The 27,670-nt window shown below is 45.9% G+C and overlaps 1 protein-coding gene across 3 annotated transcripts in view; it reads left to right on the top strand.

The window, feature by feature from the left end:
• LOC147900769 (pfkB-like carbohydrate kinase family protein) overlaps positions 1-27,670 on the top strand; it is a 157,720-nt gene that overhangs the window by 70,713 nt on the left and 59,337 nt on the right. For all 3 annotated transcript variants that reach the window (XM_087375565.1, XM_087375563.1, XM_087375564.1), the window contains exon 5: positions 19,038-19,112. In XM_087375565.1, the coding sequence (XP_087231691.1) occupies positions 19,038-19,112 (75 nt within the window). The remainder of the gene's footprint in view (positions 1-19,037; positions 19,113-27,670) is intronic.

Here is a 27,670-nt window from a genome sequence, read left to right as displayed (position 1 = left end):
GCTTGGATGCAAATGGTAGCCAATCCAGAGGTCTACAACCTTCCAGTTCACTCAAGACCCAAATTCCTTATGGTTTCTTAGATATCTGCTGCTAAAAATAGCCACTTGCACACTCTTGACTGCTGTCAGGAAACTTAAAGTTGCCACTTCAACTAATGAACAAGTGTCAAAATACCACTTTGCTACTGTCACAGGCAAGGCATAACATCAACCAGTATGTCTTGGCATCAACATCCAACCATTGGGCATCTAAACATTATCAAACTAGACATCAAAACCACTTGTGACACGATGTAATCAACCACTGTCACAACAACTGTAGCACCTGCAAAATATGCTCGTATATAACCCGGATACTAGATAAGAAGGGAGCTGAGCTCCATGGCGAGGGTGTGAATAGCTCAGGGCATCGCTTGTACTCATGAATGCAAGGGAATGCAAGAGAGTGTCGATAAAGAGTGTGATCCGAGTCCCAATTCCGAGCAGCAGGTTGTACAGAATGCCCAATTGTGTCTTTCATGCCTTTGGAGACCAAAATATGGTCTATGGGACCTAAGACTGTTGACAGCAGCCCATAGACAGCAGCAGCTCAGGGGCCAACAAACCTTAAACTTATTGTCAACAACTTGAGAGGCTAGATCGCTTCTATGTCGGGGACTTGGCACTCCACAGAGGTGGCTCTACAGGGATTCTAGCAGGCACCATGATGTCAGGCCACTCTCTAGCAGTCTTACACCTAGAGCAACCTCATCGTGGCCTTTCCTGAAAGGGAGTCCACATTCCAAAGGACCTACTGCAGGATGAGGAGGTTCGGCTGGTTATTGCAGAGATTTGGAAGCAGCCAGAGTCAATACCCTGCGAGGGCTGGGCTTCGTGGGTGGCAGATGCGATTCAGAGGAGCAGCGAGGAGTTGCAGTCTCACGACCTTCGATGGAGGAGGGCTCTTCAGGAGCGCGAGCATGCATTGCGACGAGACCTCACCTCGATAGAGAGGCTCAGGGAACATGACCCAGGATCCGAGTGGCTCAGTGATAGATTTTAGAGTGCGCGCCTTAAGCTCCAGGTCACGGAGGTACAACGGGCTGAGTTTTCTTGCCACTCCACCCGGGCCCATTGGGTTCAACAGGGGGATAGGATGATGAAGCAGTTTTTTCAGGCCACTGGGCCTTGATCGGCAAGCACACAGCTACAACGATTATGGGATCGGCAGGGTATCTTGCACATTGATCCACAATAGATTTTAGAGCCGACCACGGATTTCTACAGCCAGCTCTTTCAGGCAGAGAAGGTGACTCCAGCTTGCCTTGTGGCCCGCAAGCTAGTTTGGGACCATGTTTGGACAATAGTCTCGAGGGAGTTGTGCAGGAGATTGGAGGAGCGTTTTACAGATGAGGAGCTTTGGGAAGCCCTCAAGGCCCTCTCAACCTAAAAGTACCCTGGCGAAGATGGTTTGACTCCGGCCTTCTTTCATAACTTCTGGGAGATCATTGCTAGCTCTTTCCACTCAGCCTGCAAGGAGATTTTCGACATAGGTTCCCGTCGTCAGTCCTTGAGCAAGAGGTGGAATTATTTGATCCCGAAAGGGGGAGATAGGTCAGACATCTAGCGGTGGAGACCAATCACCCTGTTGGACACCGAATACAAGATCCTTACTAAGGTCTTGAGTGTGCAATTGCGGCGTAATCTTACCGACATCATCCATGAGACACAGACTGGCTTTGTACAGGAGCGTAGCATCCTGGACAACATTCTGGGAGGCAGTGGATTGGGCCAGGGAGGAGTCACACCCTTTAGCCATCCTTCTCTTGGATTTTGAGAAGGCTCATGACAGGGTGGAGTGGTCTTTCTTGGAGGGCACTATGCAAAGGTTGGGTTTCTCAGATAGATGGATTAGAGGAGTCTCTACGCTCTATGCGGGGAGCTCTAGTTAGATGCTTATAGGTGGACACATGGGCGAGGCCTTCTCTCTCTCACGCTAGGTCCGCCAGGGCTGTCCCCTAGCTCCCTTTCTCTTCCTTTTTGTGGCGGAGGCATTGGGCTACTACTTGAGATCGTAGGTGGCGGGCCTCACAGGGTTGAAGCTCCCAATCAGTTAGGAGGAGGAGCTGTTGGATTCTGAGTTTGCAGATGACACAACCTTTTATGTAGAGGGCACCACAGTGACCTTGGAGAGTCCGGGGAGCCTTGGCTATTTATTGTGAGGCCTTCGGTGCACAAATCTATGAGTTTCTTCACAGTCTATAAGGAGACATAGGAGATTCGAGAGTGGGGGAGTGCCTTTTGCTTTTGCTAGATCCCGCGGGGCCAGACAATTAGATACCTCGGGTGCTAGGTGGGTATTGATATTACAGTAGAGCAGCAAGTGTTCGGTGTAAGCTTCTCTACTGGAGCTTTGCCCAACTCTCCCTAGTGGACTGTTCCTCAGTAGCACTCTAGGTACTTCTTGCCACAGCCTGATACATTGCCTCCTGTTGGTGCTTTCATAGAGGATGCATTGGACAACTCCGATGCTTTGTTCGGAATTTCCTTTGGGCAGGTTCGGACAGCACGAGGAACACCAGAGCCTGGGTCGCTTGGTAGACAGTGATTATGCCGCAGCCATTGGGAGGCTTGGGTATCATTGATCCGGAGATGCAGAGCAGAGCCCTCTTAGGCAAGTTGGTGGTGCGCGGCCTCACCCATGGTACAGAGCCCTAGAAGCTCCTCTTACAGCGAGGGCTTCTCAGGAACACCCCACGCACTGGGGGGTAGTGGCAGCATTCACACAAATGCATCTTCTCAAAGGCCCCCCTTAAGGGGAAGGGTTCCCCCATGATGAGGATCCTCTGTAGGGTATGGCAGAGATTAGCAGGGGGTCTTATCCATGCTCAGCCTCGTTGCAGAGAGGAGTTCGAGCATCAGCCTCTCATGTGGCACACGGAGATCAGGGATCAGGATAGGCGTATGCTAGGACAACGAACTCACATTGGATGGGCAAAGTGGGACAGTGGCACGACTTGCTCCTTTGGCAGATGGAGCAGATTACCCATAGAGGCAGAGGCAAGGCTTGGAGCCATAGCGCATATGTGAGGGGCAGGGCAGCGGATGAGGGAGGTTGACCTAGCCATCCCTGAGTCTTGGTGGGAGGGACTCCGTATGTGGATGGACAGCAGTTGGTTGGGTCAGTTTTCTCGGACTGGGGTCCCTTTGAGGATGATGATTCAGTACCACTCAGATTGGCAGGATGCTTCAGATGGACTCTTCGACATGGACCCCTTCAAGGGAGAGGCATTGGGTGGCCTAGAGGGTGCCCAAGGAGGTTCGTTCTAGGTTTTGGATGCACCTATGGTCCAGTTTGTGGCCGAGGAAATCTCCTACTTTTTTGGGCTGGTTGCCCACGAAGGCTTGCCCATAGGCCTGTGGTTGGAGCAGATGCGGGTGGACGGGCAATGTCACTGTTGTTGTGCTAGTGTTTTGGAGATGATCCCTCACTGCCTTTGGAGCTCTCATAGTGGAGAGAGGATCTGGATGGGAGCCCTTAGGATTATGACACGCATACAGTGCCTTCAGTGGGACTACACCTGGGGGTGGTGGCCTGGTTGACTGAGGGAGGTCACGCGTTCCAGATTGATGAGGTTTCTCTACCTTACCGGATATGGGGTCAGAGCATTTAGAGGATAGGGCTTCATGGGGCGGTCCCTTCTGATAGCCGGGATCCTCATAGCCTGTGGGAGGTAGTAGCCAGTATCACCGCATGGAACATTTTGGTTGCTCGATGTAGTCTGGTGATGGGTGAGCATCCGGCTCCACCCTCGGCTACCTTGGTCACCATCTGGTAGGATATCATCTACACCCTGTGCTCCTGGGAGTGTGGGACCCCTGGCTTTAGGGCGATTGTTGCGAGGCGCGTACGTTTTTGCAATGCTTGGCCTGCAGGAGTTCTCTACATATTCACTCCGTGAGGGATTCACTGGTTGTATACCCCCCCCACGGAGTTTTCTACGTATTCACTTCGTGAGGGGTTCGCTGGGGTTCGCTGGTTGTATAGCCCCCCCACTTGGTTGTTAGCCCCTATATCAGAGATTCCCTAGTCAGTGAGTTGGGTTTCTCTGGACCAGGCTGGTCTTCTTCTTTCAGTCTTTATCGGGTTTTTCCATACTCAGCACCTTCGGCGCTGCTGTTTTGTATGAAGTTTTTCAAGCATTAATAGAAGGTGCAAAATAAACAGAATATCAAGAAGATATTGTGAAGGACATTAAATTGTAGAAGCATAAGGCTTACTCAATTTAGGAGAGCAACTAAAGTTGTCAACACTAAGTGGTCGAAAGAACAAAATTGATGATAGATCCGTGCCATTGGTGTCTCAATGACATTGCTCCTAGAAATTCAGATGGTCAATAACCCTCAAAATTTATGCTAGAATCTGCACTCGGAAAGCCAAAATAAGGGACAAAAAGTGCACTTATCAAAGGAGGAAATAAATAAGTCTGAATTAGGATATTTGCACGGAGTTTCTTCTTCCAACTTCCTGCTTATAAAATATGATGGCACACAAATCAATTGATTGATCTCATGGTGTTCAGTACAGTTCCCTTACACATGGACAAGCATATTGCCAATGGTGATGGAAGTTTGATGACTCCAAAATAGAGTTTAATCTTCAATTGTCTGGTTTCCATGTGCTGTAATCTAGGCATGTCCTTGCAAGCAATAAAAACTTCTTATACATGAAGACCTTTCTTATGCAGCTTAATAGAAAAGAATCAGGCATGAAGCTGAAACCAATAGAATGGGCAGCTTAGCTTTTTGAAGAATAAAATATTCATTAAAAAAGTTACATCACATTGGGGACCAACATAGTTGAGCCTGGAAAGCACACTAGAAGCTTAAAAATCAAGTTGGTACGTTAGGCTGTATGGGATATGTTTCTTGAGAAAGGTCTCAAGGAAAAGATTTAGAGGGGCATCTAATTGAGTATCATTCCATACAATGTGGAACTAAGATAAACCTTTCAATGTGTCTAAGATTATCCATCATTAGCACAATTAACGTAGAATGTACACAAATGATTTTCCACTGTAACCTTAAAGGAAATAACACAATCATCAACAAAACCATAAAAGAGATTTGGTTTTAGAGAAGGATGAAACACTAGAGGGGGGGTAAATAAGGTCCCATGTTCCCCACTAGGGATGAATCCCTAGAGTATTTCTTCCCTTTTTCACTGAAATAGGAACTCCCTATCGCCTAATGCTTGTACTATTTCTGAAATACAAAATGATTATCATGTGGGAATCGATAGAATCATGTAGATTTATCCCTAAAAGAATGTAGAACCAATTGAGGATGCTTACAAAGCACCAAACACACCGAATGGTAGCAATCTCCAACAAAAACAGTAGAATGGACAATGATCTAGTTTCCAGCAGTTCAATCTCTCGTAGAATCTCCACCTCAACATAGTGAATGTAGATATCAACGCAAGGGCTTGGTCTCAACACTAATAGTAGCCTCCCCTAAGCCTCATGCAAGAATCCCCTTCTCACCTAATTTAGAGATATGCATACGAGACGCCATGGGTGCCTATATATATTCCTTGTAGATTCTGTCAACCAATGTTTTTTGCTCTCAAAGCAAATGTTTACTTGATTATAGCACATCTTATTGGCTTGAAGTCACCTTGTGTCTTAGAGCAAAGACCTCCACCTTTAATTTGTAGTAGATGATATATAGACTATGTGGACTCTTATGGCATAGCTATCCCTAATTGACAACCTGAACCTAATATCATGTTAGACAAGCCAATCACGTGTCGCTTGCTCAAAGTGCTACCATACATGCCTGCAAGCCGGACCAAGGATTCGAAAAGGAGAACCTTGGTCCGTGGATCCTGAAAAATGTGAATGGAAGCACCGTCTCTCCAGTCGGGCAAGGGAGGCGTATCCTCTACTTAGGCGGGCCTGCATAGCTGATCTCATCGTGAAGATAGGTCCAGAGAATAGGACCCCTAGGTAAGTGTATGATGAGACAATCTCAACTGGTGACCTGTCATAAGTAAACTGCTCCTTGTGTGCAGCTGCTCTGGAGGTATTGAAGATCATAACCTTGGTTTTACCCAGGTTGACCTATAAGTCATGGGACTCACAAAAAGCCAGTAGTGAATCTAGGTGTATGTGGAGCCCCTCAGCGGACAAAGATAAGAGCACCACATCATCAACATACAATAAAGTCTGGAGCAAGTAACGGGCAAGAGAGGAACCAGCTCCTCCTAGGGTCCTCATAAAGGACTCAAGCTCGTCTATATAAAGGACAAACAAGGTCGGCGAAAGTTGTTTGAACCCAATGGTGTTCATAATCTCATATGTCCATCCACCCCCCGTTTGAACTTTGCTGGAGACCCTCTTGTATAGTGCCACAACAGCCCAAACTATCTTATGGCCATAGCCGAGCTCCTGCAACCGCCTGATGAGATGTGCTTGTGGTACTGTATCAAAGGCTTTGCGGAAATCCACAAAGCAGCAATAAACTCTTTGCCTCCGTGCCCTGGCCTTCTCTATGACACTCGTGAGTGTAAGTATGTGGTCCATGGTCCCATGATCACATTGAAAACCTGCTTGCCCCTCTGCTCTAAGTCCCTGCATCTCTGCATATCGGCTGAGGCATATATCTTGGACATGACTTGTCCAATCATAATGGTCCTGTAGTGACTTGGACTCATGGGATCCCCTGCCTTGTGAATAGATGTGATAGTTTTAAGGGTCCACGTGCATGGGAAACCCAAGCAAACTGCTTCATTAAATAGCTTTGCTACAATAGAAGGCTAGGATATCAATCCCATATGCAACAAACTCAGTGCATAAACCCTCATGATCTTTTGCTCGGCCATTGTGAAGTTTCATGACCACTTCTTTGCCCCCTTAGTGAATAGAGTGCAAGAGGTCAATCGTGGTGTGTGAGAGATCTGGAGTGGGCTGATTGGGGATGTCATATAATGTGTGGGCATAGTTGTGTCAAATCTGAGTATCTGTGAGTGGTGAGGGGGACCACCGTTCAAGGAACCGCCGCCAAAAGTCTTTGGAGTTATTACTAAACAGAATGTTATGTAATTCCTCCTCGTTCAACAAAGTTTCGTTTCTTCTGGCAAACTAGACGGTGATACTCACGTAACGTGTTTGGTTCACTCGATAGGCCATGTTTGGATTCGAATCGGAGTTGTCGGCGAAGAGCCTTACACTCCGTCATCGTACTAGCTATTGCATGGCACAGACCCTAGAGGCGGTGGACGGTTGGAGGGTGATCAAAATGTATGTCGTGATAGGTAGTGTAAGTGGGTGGTGTGGTCGGTCAAGGTGAGGAGTGATGATACTAAAGAAAAGATATGTATGATCAGCCCCAGTGGAGTTGGTGAAACAGAGAAGTTAGTGATGTGTGATCTGAAGGCAGGGGATCCCAAGATGTAATCAACCACGCTAAACCCTCTGCCATGTGGAAAGTAGGTGAAGCCACCAAAGGAGGGCCATCGCTCAAGACCATTATAGAGAATGAGATCATGTGCTATACCTAGATCAAGAAGTGCTTGTCCATAGGAGGTAACAGGGGCCTATCAACGGATAGTGGTGGTGATATGCCAGCATCAATAAGATCTATGTCGGGAATCAAAACTGCATCCTCTCGGAAATTTAACAGTGGCACCTGACGTGCTCCTGTCCTCACATTGAAGTCCCCAACTAGGATAACATCTCCGTGGCTCGAAAATTCCATGATATCCTGGTGTAGAGGTGTGTATGGTGACGTCTCAGCCTCCTCCCGGACTACTTTGGCGAAGTGTGATGTCTCTGGTGGGAAGTAGCAAATTGCTATGAAGAGATCTCGACTAGTCGTGCATTGTAATTGGATCCAAAGGAACCTAGAGTGTGGGTCCCTCCTCTCAACTGAGATCACCCCAATGAGAGATGATCTATATAGAACTGCCACTCCTCTTGAGCCATGTACTCCTCCTGTCTCCCTCGTCTTCTCCCTATAGGCTGACTCCCAAGTGTATCCACTGACCATCGGTAAGGGGCGCTCTGGGCTTTGATGTGTCTCTGTGTGGAAGACTATGTCTCGTCCTGTGTAGGACTCCAAGAAATTCCCACGGTCTGACCATAGGGTACCATTACAGTTCCAAATGGTCCAAGCGAGGGTCTCATTATCCTACGTCTCATAGACCCCCCGCCCCCTATGTGGGAGGACGGTTAGGTCACCAACGGGGTCCGTTGATGAGACGTCCATCCCGTACTACTGCCCACTTCCCCTCCTTGTGAGCCACAACCCGCAGCTACAAGGGAGCATGCGTCTTCTCTATCTATAAAGGTTTCAAGGCCTCATTCATGGATATAGAGGGGTGATCCCATTAGAACGATCTACGGCTCAGAGCTGCCAAGTGTGCCCGAGTGTCTCTGAACCGTATAACGAGAGGTCTCTGTTGGGGTCTCTCCCACAATAGCATGATCACGTCAGGTAGAACTTTGCTATGATATTATCCTCTCTAGTTTACTTGCTACTCCGTGATCATATGCTTAGAGACATATATATGCTGTTTGGAAGGATATGTGGAATGTAAACCCTGATCCTAAGCTCCTTGGGGTGCTACCCCAAGCACACCCTTGAGACTGCATTGGCAGATATTTCGGTACTGCTTTTTTCCCTTCAACTGGCTATGTCTACTTTCACTAGGCTTTGTACTTCAGACAGCATCTTCTTTGTTAAATCTGTTCAAACAGTGCTTTTGCTATCAATGGAGCTTGTGTCATAGCTCCTTTCTGTTAAGTAGAGTGTTTGGTTGAGAATTCCATCATGAGAGTGAAAATTTTCCCTTAATATGTGTTGCCCTTTCTGCAGGAGTATGTAAAACTATGAACTCTATTAAGTTTCACGTAGTTGAGATACATGGATAGGGAAGACCAGACTAGTGTGAAAGTCATAACTAAAGCAAACGTTGATGGTAAAGCACACGGAGGATGTAGAAGTCATAGATACCACAAAGGCAATTGGCAGGGACATGTCTTAAATGATGCAAAGGCAAGTGGCAATGTTGTACAAGTCATAAATGACGCCAAAGCAATCAGGAAGCACATGGATGGTGCAGAAGTTATCATTGATGCAAAAGTCGTTGGGAAGGACATGGAATGAGAAATAAAGAACATGGCTCGTGTAGACATTGGAGAATTAGAGTGTTATAGACCATAGATGTTGCAGGCATCGTACTCATTTTTTAGATGTTGTATCTAGCTTTAAAGTTGATACCAAACCCAACAAAGTGTGCTTGTGAAGACATAGCTAACAAAGATGGACACAAAGGTTTAGCAAAGGCTTTGCCCCTTTTCCAACTTTTGAGAAAGCCTTTGTCCTCCCTACCTTCCTCCTTCAGTTGCTTCTCGCTATGCACCTTGACTTCCCCTTAGAATCCCGACTTGGATCCAACCACCACTGCTCTTTCTGGCCCAAATCCACAAGGGCTTCAACAAACTCAATGGCCCTTGCTACCACCCTGGATAGATCCACTTTGTGCTCAGCTTGAGAACTCTCCCAGTTCTCATCTCAAGTATCTCATCTTGTATCTTACTGTAAGTTTAAGTAGCCTTCTCTCTGATCTCCTAGAGTAACATTTGATTCTCTTGCTTAGGATTGCTGAAATCCATGGCCTGGCTCCCTAGCCACTAAGAAGCTATGATGTCACTCCACCCTATTACACCTCAGTACCAGAAGAGTCCCACGATGATCGCCAAAAAAAGACCAAGGTTGGGACTGATATTCTTCCGAAAGTACTATTGATTGCCAAAACCGATGATGCAAGGAGTCTTGTCTACTATGAGCGAATGTGGTGCAACATATGGAAGGAAGGAAATAAAAAACAACAGTGCTCATGAGAGATTAAAACACACCTTCTGAAAAGAGTTGGCTGCATGTCCCAAAAGCCCGATTGAGACATCAATCCCCACAATCCCAATACACAATTCGCTCAGATGAGATTGTAGCTATAGTCTCCTGTCAGCCCCCCATGGATATGGTTCCTCAGACAGCATACACAGGATCATCATAAAGATACAATATTGTATATCTATTTTTCTTCAATGACAAGAGCAGCCCCATTTTACTCAGTTATTATACAGCAGCAGGTCACTCTCATTCAGGAGCTCAGGCAGGACATTGTAGATCTCAAGAAGGAGGTTTCTTCTTTGAGAACGGCCTCAGAGGGCACACCAGCATCAGCAATGGAGGCCTAGATAGCCACCATGCAGTCGGCCATAAAAGAGACATCCAAATGGGCAGAGATGTAGTGAAGCGAGAACCTACGAAGGGAACTGTTTCGGCTACCCTTTTGGAGCAGCAGCAAAGGGCCACTAAGGCTCTCAACATCAAAGTCCGCATGATCCCACAGACAAAGGTCACACCGATGGACGACTCGACCACCTTTGTTGCAACCACACCAGCACGCGGCTGCCCATCCTGTGACCGAAGAACGAACACCAGCATTATAACTAACCTTGCAAGCAATGATTCACTATGCAAACCATAAAGCTAGTCTTCACACAAAGGTCACCTGCAAAACGAGTTTGTTTGAAAATGTGTGAATCGAGTCAAAAATCTTTCCATCTTCAACTTTATTGCCTAATGTATCTTCCAAATACAGCTCATTCTTGTCTCTTCCTACCATAGTGATCATGGCTATAAGTGTGAGCGGAATCCTCATTCTACGGGCTTGCTCCATAATAGTCTTCCTTGTCATGCTGCATTGATCATTGTAATTAGTGACAGTAAAACACCCAACACTATGATGTTGACCGGGCTTTGCATGTAAATCTTTCTGAATAATTAGAAAAACCAACCACCTATAAAATATCGTCACTCTGGTTGGTCTTTGAGCACAACTATTCTATTAGACACTGGATTACCAGGAATAATACCACAGCACTTGCTGCCACATGCAGTTTGTGGGCCAACAGAATTTCATTGACCTGAGCTGTGAGAGAAGTGCATGACCAAAATGAGCAAAGGCTGTAAGAAATTACTAGACATAAAACAGTCTGAAGAATAGAGCTCTCTCAAGCTAGAAGCTTGCTTCTACAAATACCATGTAGAAATGTGCTGTCTTGTTTCTCTTCAAGTATTTTCTTAAGAAAGAAAGAAAGAAAGATATATTAACGTCCACAGGAAGCCTCACGGGCCTATGGGACAAAGTACGGAATCAAGTAACTCATATAGACCACTGTGGGCCGGGGCAAAGGGCTCACTAAGGCCCTTGCCGAGTACTAAATTGCTATACTAGTACAAAATAGCAAAAAAAAGTAGCAAAATAGTATGAGGCTGGCATGAAAATATCAAGTGCTTAGAGCTAGAGTCCCAAGTGCATGAACCGGCTCCACGTATCCAGGCTCCATGGTGGCTCTCTGATGAGATGCAAAGAGCTCACGGAATCCGCATCTATCGGGCTGTCTCCCGTGGTGGTGGAGGGCGTGGTCTCCTCGATCTTTGGATCCGATGGGCTATGTCAAGGGTGACGCCTCGCCTCGGTCAATCTCCCCTGAGGAGAGCTGAAATAGGTCGAACCTCAATCGTGTGTGCTTTGGTCGCCTGTCGCGTCGTGTACGGTCTCTGTGTCCCTTGTCCAGTAGTGCTGTGTCGGCTCTCTCCACCGATCCATACATCTCTCATGTCGGCTAGCTCCTCCTCCTCTACCCCAGAGTGCCCTGGAGCTGAGTCAAATGCATAGAAATCTGTGACCTATCTCTGCGCTTGGTCTACCTCAGTACCCTGTGGTGCGGTGGTCCCATCCTGCTGCTCTTTGATATGTCGTAGTAGCGTCTCTCTGTGTCGTCGCATCTCCATTAGGTAGAGCCCAATACAGACCTGGTCTTGGAAGTGGATCAGTCATGAGTGGGCCAAAGCCGTGGCTCTCCTGAAAAAGGTAGTGGTAGCGCCCTCGGATCTCATAGTAGGCCGGGTAGACACACAGAAAGTGCTTCTCTGTCTCGACCGCCCCCATCATGCACAACGTGCAAGTTCGTTGTTCTCTGGGTATGCGTGCAGCTCTCCCTGCCTCGATCCTCAGTTGATGGGACGAGACCCGCATCTGTCCGATGGCAATCCGGTGAGACTCCTCTGTCCTCGAGCTACTGAGGTCTGATGATGAGTCCAGCCTCCGATACTCTCAGAAAATGGTCATAGTAGAGCTGGGTCTTGGTGGGGAACTCCTGGTCCCCCCCCCCCCAAGTGCGAGATGTGTGGAGCTGAAGGAGATCTAACCACATGATGCGGTTAATCTCATCCCGTGGGATCAACTCGGGCGGTGAATCCATGCTATACTGAAACGGGGGAAGCCCATCCATCTGAATGCCGTGACTGGCAAACCATGTAGTGATGCGTGCATACCATGCTGTACCGAGCCCACTTTGTGCTAGTCGTATGGAAGACTCTAGTGCCAGTAGGAATGAGGTCTTGAAAGGGAAGAGGATGATGGTCCCTCTTGGTGGCTGCATTGAGTTTCTTATAGTTGATGCAGACCCACCACTTGTTGTTTTTCTTTGGGTTGACTACCACTAGTGAAACCCATTCAGTATTGTGAACCGGAACAATAAAACCAGCTTCTACAAGCTTGTGCAACTCTGAGTGTAAAGCATCGGTTTGTAGGGACTCTAATCTCCGAAACTTCTGAGCCACTGGCTTAGCATCAGGCTTTAGCTCTATCTTGTGTTCTATGGCAGTCACATGGCGAAGGTGGTGGTAGCTAGTTGCAAAGAGGTCAGGGAAACCTTTGAACATTTCTAGAAACTCATCTTTCTCACTTGGAGTGAGGTCTGGTGAAAGCATAGATTCAAGCTGTTGAGGACTAGCTGTTACCTTTTTTGCAAGTGGCGAGGTTGGAGACACCCCCATCATGTAAACTTCATCATTTGAGAACTCCTCCCCCCTGTCTGATCCCTCCATTGATTCAGACACCGAGGATGAGAGAGTATCACTGTCTTGCTCCTCTTCTTCTTCTGGTTTCGTGGCACCTGGTTGCACTGGGATCTTCTCCTTAGAAGCACCAAAAGACATGTGTCCTGTCTTCCAATAGCTGACTGCATCACTCTTTCTCAACCATGGTCTCCCGAGTATGGCTGGGTAACTCCTGCCTGTATCTTCGATGTCCACTACGTAGAAATTGACGGTGGTGGTGAACCCATTGACAGTGATGGGCAAATCCTCAATGACTCCCAGGGTGGCGAGTCGTCGACCATTTGCTACCTTGATTCGAGTCGAGGAACGCCTTGTGCATTTCAAATTCAATTTCTTTATGATTCGGGGCACCATGATATTACATGCAGCTCCCCCATCAACACACACATTTTTGACACGACAATTATCTATGATGACATCTACTATATGTGGGTGCCGATCAATTTCTTTAGAGATAGAAGAGACCTCTCGTACCTTTCCCTTTTTCTTGCTCCTCCTTGTTGAGAGCCCTTGGTGCAACTCACGTCTCATCTTAGGGCTTAATGCTATTAGTTGAGGGAGCGTGATGCTCAAAGAACGATGAGCAAGGTCCTGAACGACCGAATAGTCTTCTCGAGCCGATGGGAAAATCCGAGGGCAACCACTTACTCTTGTGAGATCTTTGGTGGGTCTGCATCTCAACATCTGAGGAAGTGTCCCGCGAGGTAGGTCCTAAACTCTATGGAGGAATGTCACTGCCTGAAAAATGGCATCAACCTGGAGAGGAGTCATGGAAACTCTGCCTGTACTATCTGATGGGGGACCAAGGGCTTACTCCAAATCATCCTAGATCCCATAATCACCTGTAGCCGCTCAAATCTCCTCCATTCTGCTGCTGAAAGATCACACCCCCAAAAAGGTGCCGCATACATGGCACTCGGCCTCACTAGAGTGTCGAAAAGCCAACACTTTGTCGGTGGATCCTGGTAGTGCGCATGGAAGCACTGTCGCTCTAGTTGGGCCAAAGCACCGTGCCCTCATGTGAGTCGTGCTCTGGCTGCGTGGGTCATCGTGAAAATTGGCCCTGTGAAAACTGCACCCAAGTATGTGTAGGACTACACAATCTCCACTGGCTGACTCTGGTATGTAAAGCTATGTCGGTGAAGCATTGTGTGAGAGGTGTTGAAGATCATGACCTTGGTCTTCCCAAGGTTAACTATCAAGTCTCTCTCTCTGCAGAACACCTCTAGGGCATCTAGAGAATTTGGTCATTTGAAACCTCCACTCATCAGTAGGGAAAAACTAAACCGTCTCACGCAGCTCACATTCCCTAATGGGGGGGCTCCAAAAATAAACGTCTGGTACGGAGGAAGAAACTAGACTTCGTTCGTCGGAACGAGAAGGAGCTACTGAACATTTTGTTTAGTAACAACTCTAAGGACTTTTGGCAGAGATTTCTAGAAGGACGGTCCCCTCCGCCACTCAGTGACACTCAGATCTGGTTTGATTATGCACGCACACTTTATGACATCCCAAATCAGCCAGTTCCTAACCTCTCACACATGCCTTGTCCCACATCCTGCACCCTCTTCACTAGAGGAGGGGTAAAGGATGCTGTAATGAAACTTCATAATGGCCGAGCGAAGGATCATGAGGGGCTATGCACTGAGTTCATTGCATATGGGATTAACCTCCTAGCCCTAATCTTAGCAAAGCTTTTTAATGAAGTTGTCTGTTTGGGATTTCCACACACTTGGACCATTAACACTATCTCACCCATCCACAAGGTAGGGGATCCCATGAGCCCGGAGAACTACAGGACCATTATGATTGGACATGTCATGTCCAAGATTTATGCATCAGTACTTGACTCCAAGGTTAGCAGACTTGCAGAGTGTTGAGGACTTAGAGCAACAGGACAGGCCGGATTCCGGCGTGATCATGGAACCATGGACCACATTCTCATGCTCAGATGTGTCGTCAAGGAGGTGAGGTCATGGAAGCAGAGGGTTTATTGTTGCTTTGTGGATTTCTGAAAGGCATTTGACACGGTTTCAAGAGCCCGCCTCAAACGGCGCCTACAGGACTTGGGTTATGACCAGGAGATCATTTGGGCTGTCATGGCACTTTATGAGAGAGTTTCAGGCAGAGTTCGGGCAGGATCCGGGTGGACAGACGAGATCATGAGTATAATCAGTGTCAAACAAGGGTGTCCTTTGTCGCCTACCTTGTTTGGCCTCTACATTATTGAGCTTGAGACAGTGATGCAGACACAGGGGGGTGTAGGTTGCTCTCTTGCGGGCACGCTGATCTAGATTTTGCTCTACGCAGATGACGTGGCTCTCTTGTCTTCCTTAGTAGAGGGGCTTCAGAGACACCTAGACACACTACAGTCCTTTTGTGAGTCTCATGATTTGAAGGTCAACCTGGGTAAAACCAAGGTCATGATCTTCAATATATCTCGAGCCATCATGCGTCAGGAGCAGTTTACATTTGCGGGATCATCTGTTGAGATAGTTTCATCATACACTTATCTTGGGGTTATCTTCTCCGGACCCAGCTTCACTATGAGACCCGCGATGCAGGACGCTTGAGCAGAGGGTATGCTTCATTGGCCAGACTAGAGAGGCAGTGCTTCCGCTCGCACTTTCAGGATCCACGCACCAAGGGGTTGCTTTTTGACCCCTTGGTTCACCCAGCGGGGATGCACGGCAGCCCTTGTTGGGGGTCAGACTTGTCGGATACAGAGTGGGCCCATGTGGAGCGGCTATAGGTTCTCATGTTATCACGGATAATTCATGGTAAGTCATCCGTTCCTCACTAGATCATTCAGGCTGAGTTTGGGTCACCCCCTTTACAGCTAGATGTTGCATTTCAGGTCATCACGTATCTGTACCGAGTTAGGGAATATGGGGATTATACCTCGAGGCGTAGTAGGCTACCATGAATAGCTCTATCCTCTTCTATGGCACTTGTAGCAGGAGGAGACCAGAGGTGCTGGTATGCACGTACAGAGAGATGGTTTGAGTGATTGGGGCTCCACATGGATAGACTACCTCCCTTCCAGTACAGCATGGATGCTCTGTTTTCTCCCCTCTTATTATCCGCGAGGATCTACTACAGCTACACACATTTCGGACCTGGTTGGGACCGAGTGAACTCCCAGTGAAGCTTAGCTTCTACAGACATCACTTCTTACATATCACAGCGGAGGGTTTCATTGACCCACTAGGATACACGCAGATTCACCTACCCCCCTCGCTAAGGATCTCTCTTGGGCAATTCCAGGTCTCTTCACACAGACTTCGCATCGAGAGTGGCAGAGCAGAGCAACTACCCAGGGAGAGGCGCATATGCACACTGTCTGACATGCAGGAGGTTGAGACAGAGGAGCATTTCATCTTCAGGTGTCCTGTGTACTATGAGATCCAAGGGCGTTTCCACTGCCTCTTTAGGGATAGTTATGGGATTTTGGCATGTTTCCTCTCCTACCTAGACCAGTCGTGTTTGGCAGGTTTCATTCACGAGGCACTTGGACACCGTGAGAGGATACTCCGAGCATGGAGATAGGAGTAGAATTCTTCCTCGGCTGATCCCTCTCAGAGCTCTATCACGGAGTTCTTTCAGCTAGATCACATGGACCCCCACGAGATGAGGCCTCGGCATGACCGTGACCCGGAGCGTGTGACCCGACAGCTCAGACAGAGGGTCAACACATAGATCACACTTGGGACATCCCCTCCTTGTTTAGAGTCGGAGCCCAACCGACGGGGTTCACAGTAGCCCTGGTTAGACGCAGAGCTACGACCAGGAGACGTTAAGACCGCACCTCTGAGTGGCCGACAGCACTCTATTGCCGACTTCATGCCTCCATTGCCTCATCCATCTTGATATCTTGCTGCTGCCGATGATGATGATGATATTGATGACGATGTTGAGATTGATATATAGTCGACCATCGACATGACTATGTTGTACTTAGGACTTAGTATTGCCATTCTGCATTTTTGCATTTTGCATTGGTATGGACGCTCGTTTAGTAGCTCCACTACCACAGCTCGTTGTATCAGGATTTTCACAGTCTGATAGACCCATCGGTCTTCCGAAGACTTTAATAAACTTTCTTTCTTTCTTTCTTTCTGTCATACTCATAGGTTAGTCTTAGGCTAGAGTTGACCAAAAAACTGTGCCCTTGGGAGGGTCGAACTGCAGCTTGAAAGGATGCCCATTGCCAGGGGCTCCCTCTTGGAGCTGAATTATGACAAAATCCACTCTACTTTATATCAAAATCTTGTCACTTACAACCTCTTAATGTCAACTCAGAGTTGCTAATATCTAGTGCAACCGTTGGCACTTCTGACAGAGTAAAGAAAGCCCTACATCTTCTACCAGGTACTTCCCGACAGCCATGCATTCTTTGTTCTTCAACTCAATGAGCTGGTAAAGAACACGTCGTGTTCCTCAAAGCTGGTGGTATGATGTAGTATCAATATTGTTTTAACCTACACCAAATTTCAGGATACGAAAGAGAACTAGTTGTTAAAAATGGAGGATGAAGGATACGTCAAGGTTAGACAAACTCTAGTTTTGTACAAAAAGTCCAAAGAACATGGACAGACCAAAGAGAAGAGTGCAGAACAAAACGTCATGCACAGAACCAATTGCTTTTAAACTAAGCGATTAAACAAGAAAACAAATTTGAGGAGAGGATGGCCAGCACAAAACTTCCTGAGAACAGCGGAAAGAAGAATAAGCCAGAGGAGAGAATAAAATTCAATAATCTCAACAATCTCACACTCACGTATTTCTGATCGTCTCATCATTCATTTAAATACAATATATACAATATATATTGTCTCTCTCTCTCTCTCTCTATACATACATACATATATATATATATATATATATATATCAGCTCTTGCATTCTACTGAGGAGTATCTACACAAGTGAATTGTCTTCGAATGTCGTGACTTCTGCAAAAGTTCATGAATGTTGAAGACATGTATTCACCTCCTCTATCTGATCTCATGACTTTGATCTTTCTGCCTGTCTGGTTTTCTACCATGGCTTTGAATTCTTGAAATCTGGAAAACACTTCAGATTTCTCTTTCAGAAAATAGATCCAACAATATCTGCTGTAGTCATCGATGAAAGTCAAGTAGTAAAGTCAACCATTGATGCTGCGGGTCTGGGCATAACCCCATATATCTGTGTGTATCAAGTCAAGAATACATCTTACTCGAGAGGTGTTGAAGTTGGTTTGCTTTTGTTTGCCGAAGCAACTTACTTCCCGGTGTCTTGTAGCTTAGTCAAATATTCAGAATTCTTTAGCGTCATCTATGCCAACCTCATATACTCTGAGCTCCCGTATAAGCCAAGTAATTGATTCTCCATGTTAGGGAAGTCTTTCGGTGATTCTCTTACTGTCTCAAATATTTCCTTTTCAGTTTTTCTAGCAATCACCATATCTATTAAACTTGAAGGGAAGACTATGGCTTTCCCTACTTCAGATCCAAGTGCAATCATTTCTTCGTCCTTCTCCTCTTCCATCTATAAAAACATACAAGAGCTTGTAAATTGATAGGTTATAGTTAAATATAATGCTTATAGAAGAAAAGTATATATATATATATATATGTATATAATTCATTTAAATACAATATATACAATAAAAAGCTAATTCTCAATTGATACAAAAATGTCAAAATCTATGTTTATGTATTGAACCTACTGCTGATGGCATGGCTGATAGGGTCCACCACAATAGTCTTCAATGTTTTTGAACAATTGTCAACTTAGTTAAACATACAGATCTGTAAATTGGATTGGTATCCTCGCATTAATGGAAAATGCCATCATCATAGCAATTTCTGCTGTGCTTGTTGACTTTTGGTGCTTTGAATTTTTGTGGGATGACATGAAAAAAATTGAACTACTTTTTTCCTTCCTCGTGATGTTTTGGGCGTGTTTTGGGATTCCTCTGGTTTGTTTAGTGCATGCAGAGTACCTAACTTGCTATTTGATTTCACAGGTAGCTGATGATGCCTTTGGAAATGTTATAGTGCATGCAGAGAACCTAATGTGCTGTTTGCTTTCACAGGTAGCTGATGATGCCTTTGGAAAGTTTATGTTAGAAGAGTTCAAGGCTGATCATGTCGATACATCCTTCATTGTGGTAAGTTAAGTTTGTTTGAAGACAAAACCATGCATGAAACTAAGCATAGGAAAGAATACCGCATGTGAAATCAGAAAAATATGGTGCGGTATAAAGAAAATACCACATGGTATTTTAAGCCAATCTTGTCAATCAAGTGATGACGTGTCATATGGCGGCTGGCCTGTCTCACTGCACAGTGTATGAGATAAAGAGCCTGAGCATTGACGTGCAGCCATGGAAAGGAAAATTTCACTACATGGAGAGCATTGCAAGAAGGAAGTCTTCCAAGAGGTATTGCACAAATGCAATACATCCCCACCTGCATCACAACTTGTTTCCACAGTTCAGGAAATGATCACCACTCAGATGAGATCAATGAAACAAGAGATGATAAACAAGAAAATAAGAAAGTGGAGCTCTATGAGGAGGTGAGAGAGAGCAGGGAAAAAATACCTCAGTTTTACCCACGGGGCACTGCGGGATGGCTGGTTCGATGAGGAGGTGTATACAAAAGATTACCCCATGATGAGTAGGATCAAGGAGATAGACATGGGTCCTTCAAAAGGGAGCACAAGCACAAGTAATGTTTAAAGACAGGGCAGCAAGGGTATATATTCTGAGATAAACCTATAAGCTGAAAGGACAAACATGTGGATCTTTAAGGAGCTCACGCCAACCCAGCTCAAACGAAGAAGCACTGAACTTACCAAAGTGAAGGAAGCCAAGAAAAAGGAAATTTGGGTTGTTTACTGGGAAAGGAAAGCACTGATTAGGGAATTCAAATCTAAGCCTAAAGATTATGAATCTGATGTAATGACGGTCATGATAGACTAGAACGTAGTTATGTTTTGTAATAAAGTTGGAGCTGCTTTACGCATTCCATAGGGGCTGCCTCTTGCACTCCCTCGGGCTTGTGCTTGGATCAACTTTGGATGTAATTTTGCCTCATAGGCCTGTGGGGGCCTTTCAAATATGGTAGTCTCTCTCTCTCTCTCTCTCATAGGCCTGTGGGGGCCTTTCAAATATGGTAGTCTCTCTCTCTCTCTCTCTCTCTCTCTCTCTCTCTCTTAGCCCTCACTCTCCCTCATTCTGCTGCCTAATTAGCTCAACTCGGATGGCGGCTTGGACTGCACCAACAGCTCCGAATGGGGGGTAAAACCCCAATGCGGTTGCCCGTCAGGATCCTTTTGCGCCAGTAATCTCCATACATGTTTGTGGTATCTGTCCTGCTGTTATCTGCCGCGCGCGGCAATCGCGATTGAAGTTCAAAGCCTTTCTTTAACTCGGATCGCCAATCTGAGGCCACCATCAGCTCCAAAAGGGGGGTAAAACCCCAATGCGGTTGACCGTCAGGATCCTCTTGCGCCATCTAATCGCCCCTGGTACTTCTATACCTGTTACACCTGTTTTTTATCGCGCGTGTCACCAATCGTCAGTTTCTTGATGCGCCACAGGATTAATCATGGCTTCCACTAGCCTCAACAAAAGAATCAACAGAAGTGGCTTAGCAGCACACTCCCCTCCCATGGCAAAGAGCTTTGGAGGTAGTACAAGTAAAAAAAACTCTCTCTCTCTGACACCAACTAGAACAAGTGCTTTGCAAGTGACAGAAATGTCTCAGCCACCCACCATTATTTTAGATGGACAGGCAGCCCCATTCATTCCTGCACAAGGGAACATTCTAACAGCCCCACTCATGTCAGCCCAAGGTGATGCAACAAACACCTTCTCTCATGAAGCTGGAATCTGGGCATTTTTAACAGCTTTACAAAGTACAATGGATCGTCAACAACAAGAGATACATCAGCTCTCACTGAAATGCCAACATCTAGAATACAAGAATGCAGATTTGGAGCAAAGGGCAGCCATGTATGAAAGCTCCATAGACAGTTTGGAGCAAAAGACTGTCATCCAAGAGGAGAAAGTTGCTGAGCTAGAACAGACCTTGGAAAATATGAGAGCAAATATGGCACAGCAGCCTCAATTAGAATGCAAGCAAGAAATAGGCACCTTAGGGACATGGGCAAGTAAGGTGATAAATGGGCACATACAGACAGATGCACATTTAGACAAGGGAAAAAAATCAGAAGGGATGGATGCCAATGAGTACAAAGAGAGAGAAAAAAGAGCACAGAATATCGTCATATGGGGCCTACCTGAAAAAGAAAAGGAAACAACCCTCTCACTTGCAAAGGATGTTGGGGACTTTTTTGCTGAGCATTTTGCCATGCAAGAGGTTGTGGTCTTTGGGGCACACCGAGTAGGAAGAAAGAGGGATGAAAATTCAAGCCATCGGGCAATTGTTTGCACAATGCTTGACACACGCAAGAGGGAAATCATCTTGGACAGCAGCAGGATTTATCTTAAGGGAACACCTTTCTACGTGACAGAAGACCGCACCCCCAACCAGCAAGAAGAAAGGAGACGTATGTATGAGACTCGAGTAAAAAAAAGAGCAAGGAGCTGAACAGGCTTCATAGGAACACGAGGCCTATGAGACCCACCAGAAGAAGCTGAAGATCATGTTTTAGAATTGTAGAGGCTTTCCTTGGTATAAAGGGGCTGGATTGAATGAAGTGCTACATGATGCAGACATTATTTTTGTGGTAGAGACTTGGGAAAGGGATATACGCAGGATTCCTAAAATCGATGGTTATTTGGTGCACTCCATCTGGCAAAAGCAAGTAGGTATACGAGGGCAAGGAGGGGTAGCATGCATATACAAAGACCATTTACATGACAGGATCTCCATAGTCAAAGATGACATCCACAAACGCTTCATATGGATCATGGTAAAAGCAAGCCATCCGCCATTGTATATTGCAGGATGCTACATCCCTCATAGAGAATCCCCCTTCTACCAGAGACATGAGGTTGATCCATCCCAACCATTTGGAGACCTATGCTTAGATATTGCCATGTTCAGCAAACAAGGAAATGTTATGCTTATTGGTGACTTAAATGCACGCATAGGAGACTCACAATTTCAATATCCCACACAGCAAGAATATATAAAGGACCAGGGGATAAACATTGACCCCGGTTGGTGTAGATGCTTGGTGAACGCACATGGCACAGCATTGGAGCACTTGATGAATGGGATGCACATGTTGGTGGTAAATGGGACAGCCCTTTTCCCAAAATCCAATTCCCCTACTTGTTTCCCTGCCAGCGGGGGGGCTAGTGTAATTGACTATGCATTGATTCATGTGGAAGCTTGTAATCTTGTCCACAATTTCTCACTTGGCCCGAAGTCTCCTGACTCAGATCACAAACCACTCTATGTAGAGCTTAATATATTGTTGGCCACGGCAATTTTTGAGCAGCATACAGCAGCTGAGTGTGGATATAGAATAAATGAGGCGAAAAAGATGGAGTATGCTGAAAGTTTAGAGGCATGCCTGCTGGGAAAACAGAATTTTGGGTGGGCAGAACTGAAGAATGCTATTCTCACCACAGCCAAGTCAGTTTTGGGGTACAAAAAGAACAGTAAAGAGCGTAAGAAAGGGCTACTCTGTAATGACTGGTTTGATGCTGAGTGCAAGGCAGCTAGGAATGCACTGAAGGGGATTCCAATGGGAGATGAGAGAAGAGTAGCTGAGAAACAGTTACATGCTCTCATACGCAAAAAGAGGTGTTTGTATATTGAGAAAAAGGAATGGACAGATGCAATTGACTTTGTCAAGCAACCTAGAAGAGCATGGAGAGGAGTTAAACAAAAGCCAAATGACATCATGGGAGATTTTACAGAAAAAGAGATGTTTGAGTATGCTCAACAGCTCTACACCCATCCTAAGGCTCGGCCCATGGTGAGCATGTCTCTCTTTGGCAACACTCAAGGCTTTTTCTCATTGGAGGATGTACAAGATGGCCTAAAGAAAATGGCAAACGGGAAGGCGGCAGACACTCTACACCTCACGGCAGAACTTATTAAGTGGACCACCAACGAGCACACGCAAAGGCACATACTAATGGCATTAAACCAAGCATTGGTATATGGCTTCCCAATAGAATGGCAAGAGAACTGGAGCAAACCAATTTACAAGGGGGGTGACCGCGATCAATTATCAAACTATAGAACCATTATGGTATGTTCCACTCTAGCCAAGCTATATAGTACAATAGTAGAGGAAAAGTTGAGTATTTGGGCAGAAAAGGAAAAGAAGAGGGCAGTGGGACAAGCGGGTTTCAGGCCCAAACACTCTACAGTGGATCACCTAGTCACCCTCCGAGTTTTGATGGAGGAAAGCCGCCTCAAGGGGAAGCCACTCTTTTGTTGTTTTATTGACTTTAATAAGGTATTTGATACAGTGCCCAGAGACGTGCTATGGGAGAGAATGCAATGCATAGAAGTGCGCGAGGAGATAAGGTTCACTGTCTTTAGAATTTATGAGAAAGTAAAATGCCAGCTGAAATGTAAGGATGGGATGTCACAAGAATTCTACAGTAATATGGGGGTCAAACAAGGATGCCCGCTCTCACGCACCTTGTTTAGTTTGTGCATTGATAGACTTGAGGAATTGGTGCACAAAGAAGCATGTAAAAGAGAATTGTCCAGTCTTAACCTAGCAGGTTTTGGGATTTGGTTGCTTCTTTATGCAGATGATGTGGTTGTTCTCACTGATAGTGATACAACAAATGGTGGATATACTCGGCATATTCTGTTCGGAAAGTGGGCTGGCTGTTAATGTTACCAAAACTAAACTCATGACAGTCAAAACTATACAGCCAAGCAACCCCCCCTCAATCTCATACATGGGTCAACCAGTTGATACAGTGCACTCATTCAAATACCTAGGCATTGAAATTCCAGCCAATAATAAATGGAGCAGCTGTGTGCAACGGAGACTTGATGCAGGATGGGGAAAGTATTACCAATTTGAAAATGACTGCAGTAATAGCAATACAAGAAGATGGCATGTACGAAACATGATTTTTGGGGCATATGTGATACAGACAGTGCTCTATGGAGTAGAGGTGTGGGGTGGGAGTATATCATCCTCAAAATGGAATGATTTGGAAAAAATGCAGAAATCTTTTATTAGGAGACACCTTGGCATCAAGGCTACTACACCCTACTCTCTGCTACTTCTAGAGACAGGATGCTTACCCATAGAGTTACATGCTTTAAAGAAGGTACTCAGATACATTACAAAGGTCAAAGGCATGGATGCTGAAAGGCTGCCAAAGAGGGCATGGGGAGAAAGTCAAAAGCCCCAAAAGACAAACAAGAGCAAGATTTTGGCATCTGGATGGGCACTAGATCTGAGAAATTGGTTCAGGAAGTGGGAGGTAGAGGAGTACTTGAACTACTCACCAGAGGAGCTAGATGAAGATGCTTTTCATCGTGACCTGCTGAATGCACTACACAGGAAATGGCAAACAGCTAAAAATAGAGATAAGTTCGAGTACTACTGCACATTTATCAACCCCCAATATTGGCCCACTTATACGGCAGAGGAGTCAGCCACGTAGAAGTACATTTGCACACCTATGGCAATGCATAACCGGAGGGCTTTGGCTTAACTTCGCACCCGATCACACCAGCTGCAAATTGAAATAGGAGGATGGAAAGACGTGCCAAGAGAGAGCAGAATATGCCAATTATGTGACCAAGGTATGCCAGAAACAGAAGAACACATGGTAATGATATGCCCTTACTATGCACACATTAGGAAAAAGTTCAGCTCTCTTCTTGAGGGACATAACAGACTGGCTGATTTGCTACATAAGGCGTCACCCTCAGCTTTAGGAACATTTATATCTAAGCTTTTCAAGCACAGAAACTCACCTAGACATAAAGGTAGTTTCTCTTATTACCCTCCCCTTTGAGGGAGGAGTCTTTATGTATGTAAGATTTTGTATTGTTTCAGGTCCCATAGGCCGATTTTTGGTCTTTAGAGGACGATAATATATTCTTCTTCTTCTTCTTCTTCTCTCTCTCTCAATGTCAAGGACTTAGAGCAGCATGACTAGCTGGATTCCGGTGGGATCATGGGACCATGGATCACATTCTCACGCTCAGGTGTATCATTGAGGAGGCGAGGGCACTGAAGCAGAGGATTTACTGTTGCTTTGTGGACTTTTGCAAAGCATTTGTTACGGTCCCGAAAGCCCGCCTCCTCCAACGCCTATAGGATTTGGGTTATTGCTAGGAGATCATTTGTGTTGTCATGGCACTTTACGAGAGAGTCTCAGGCAGAGTCCGGGCAGGGTTGGGGTGGACAGACGAGATCATGAGTACTATTGGGGTCAAACAAGGGTGTCCTTATCACCTACCTTGTTTGATCCAGATATTGCTAGATGCAGATGACGTGGCACTTTTGTCTCCCTCAGCAGAAGGGCTTCAAAGACACCTTGACGCACTACAGTCCTTTTGTGAGTCATGATTTGAAGGTTAACCTTGGTAAAACCAAGGTTATGGTCTTCAATACATCTTGAACCGTCATGCACCAAGAGCAGTTCACGTTTGATGGGTGGATAGTTTCATCATACACGCAGCACAAACTTCATATAGTGGTCCGACCATTCATTACTCTACACTACACTAACTACGTCATGAAAGAAAAATTAACCATTCAAGCATTCCTTTATCCCTTATAGGCAGGCCCACGAAAGTACCTTCATCTTGTTTAAATAGTGTATTGTTCTTTTTTCAAACTGCATTTGAATGATATATGCATTTATATCTGCTAAACATGGCCGACATGAGTTTTCTACACCCTTTCCGTGAGGGGTATTCGTTGGGCATATAGACCACCGGCATGGCTGCTAGCTCCTGTTACGGAGTCTCTATAGGCGATGAGCCATGAGATCCGAAAACGGACGGTTGTTCTTGTAGCTGGCAACCAGTTCTTTGTTTTCCATCAACAACTTTTCTTTGTTTTCATTGACATCTCCTATTGGAAGCTAGTTGTATGGTTTTTCAAGCATTCATAGAATTTACTTCTTGCTAAAAAAAAGTACTAGGTCGGTCTAGGTTAGGTTAGACTAACTAGAGGTGACTCAAGTGTCCTAACTATCCTAGTGGTCTTAAGTTAAGTATCCTAATTGTCAAAGGTGACCTAGGATCCCCCCTCTATAATAAAAAAAGGCCCTCACAGCCACTTTTGCGGGCATTTATTAGCTCTTAGAAGGTTGTTCTCAAGCCTCTCCATCAACATTTCCTGTGTTTTTGCACACAACGTCAAATGCTTATTACAGTAGCTTCACTCATTGTCTACTTTCATTAAGTTGCTTCCTTTCATTGCACTGCGGTCATACTCGCTTGTGGGCAACCATGTCTGTCAAATTGGGACTTGCTTGCAGGAAGTTATCAGTATTCGGACTTCTATTTTCTTGACAGTCACCATAGCCGCCAAGCGTGTCCCTCATAATGAGGAGTCACAACCTCTTGTGGCTACTGCCTTATGAGCATGTGCCTTCCATAGTAGTGGGCGCACCCATGTTAACAGGATTTTTCTACTATGTTAACCGATCGTATTGATACAACACTTCACCAACACAGCCGCAAGCCGGGAAATGAAGCAAGCGGATCGGGCGTTAAACGGTACAGAATCGAATCGTATTGCTTGAATCAAACACGTCGATACAGTCCTAAAAGAAACACAGCAAAAACATACAAAGACAAGGTTTACTACGACTCAACCAACGGGTCTGACTGAGCAAGGTCACTTGTATTTCAAAAGTTTGGAATCAACAACTTAAAAAGAGGGGCAACGTGCCCCTTATAAAGTCTACTTCACGCCAACGATCATTGTGAGGTGACGCGGGGTTTGAGATAACTGCCTTATCCTAAAAAACGGTGACGGCCGTGCGAGTGCGACAGCCAACGGAGGTTTTTTAGTATTCGAACATGCTCCTCCTTGGCTTGCTACTGCGTGTGCTTGAGGCTTTCCAGCTCCTGTGACAGCTGGGAGACCTTGGTGCTGAACTCATGTCGCGTAGTAGACTGGACGAAACCAATTCCTTCGTCCTTTCCTGCATTAAGACCATGGAAAGGAAAACTTCCAATTGGGCGGTTGAACGATCGAGGCTTTGGCCAACATCAGCTTGAGGAATCGGAAAGATCCTGTGTCCATATGAGCGGTTTGGTGTTAAGGAGCCCATTGGGAGGGGTAGCCACATCAACAAGGTACCGGAGCATGTGGCTATGCCACCGCACTCGGCCAAGGAAACAGGCTAACTACTTGCTCATCGTAGGTCGTTTCGCCTTGCAGATGCGCTCAACCTTATCCGGATCCAAGACGATGCTGTCCTTCAAGATGATGTGGCCAAGCAAACGTATGCTATTGACCGCGGAGGCACACTTTTTCAGGTTGAGGGATAACAGCGCAGCACAACATTTGATAAGGCACATTCAGAGGTGGCCGATATGCAAGGCTCCCCGAAGACACTGAAGTCGTCTAAAAATATCCTCATGAAGCGTGCCTAACGACTAACGCTGCCCCGTCCAAACCTAGCCCGTCCGCCTGAATCCCACGCCTAACATGACGAACAACTCCGACTTGCTTAGTCACAGCCCAAATTCTTATGCGTCCCATGCTCCGTTGCTTTGTTGAGCCTCTCGCCGTTGC

The sequence above is a fragment of the Dipteris shenzhenensis genome, chromosome 6, assembly GCF_047967505.1.
Source record: "Dipteris shenzhenensis isolate YYH24624 ecotype China chromosome 6, Dip_SZ_1.0, whole genome shotgun sequence".
In the NCBI taxonomy this organism is placed as follows: domain Eukaryota; kingdom Viridiplantae; phylum Streptophyta; class Polypodiopsida; order Gleicheniales; family Dipteridaceae; genus Dipteris; species Dipteris shenzhenensis.
The sequence above is the reverse complement of the archived record's forward strand: the minus strand, read 5'-3'. Positions and strand labels throughout refer to the sequence as shown.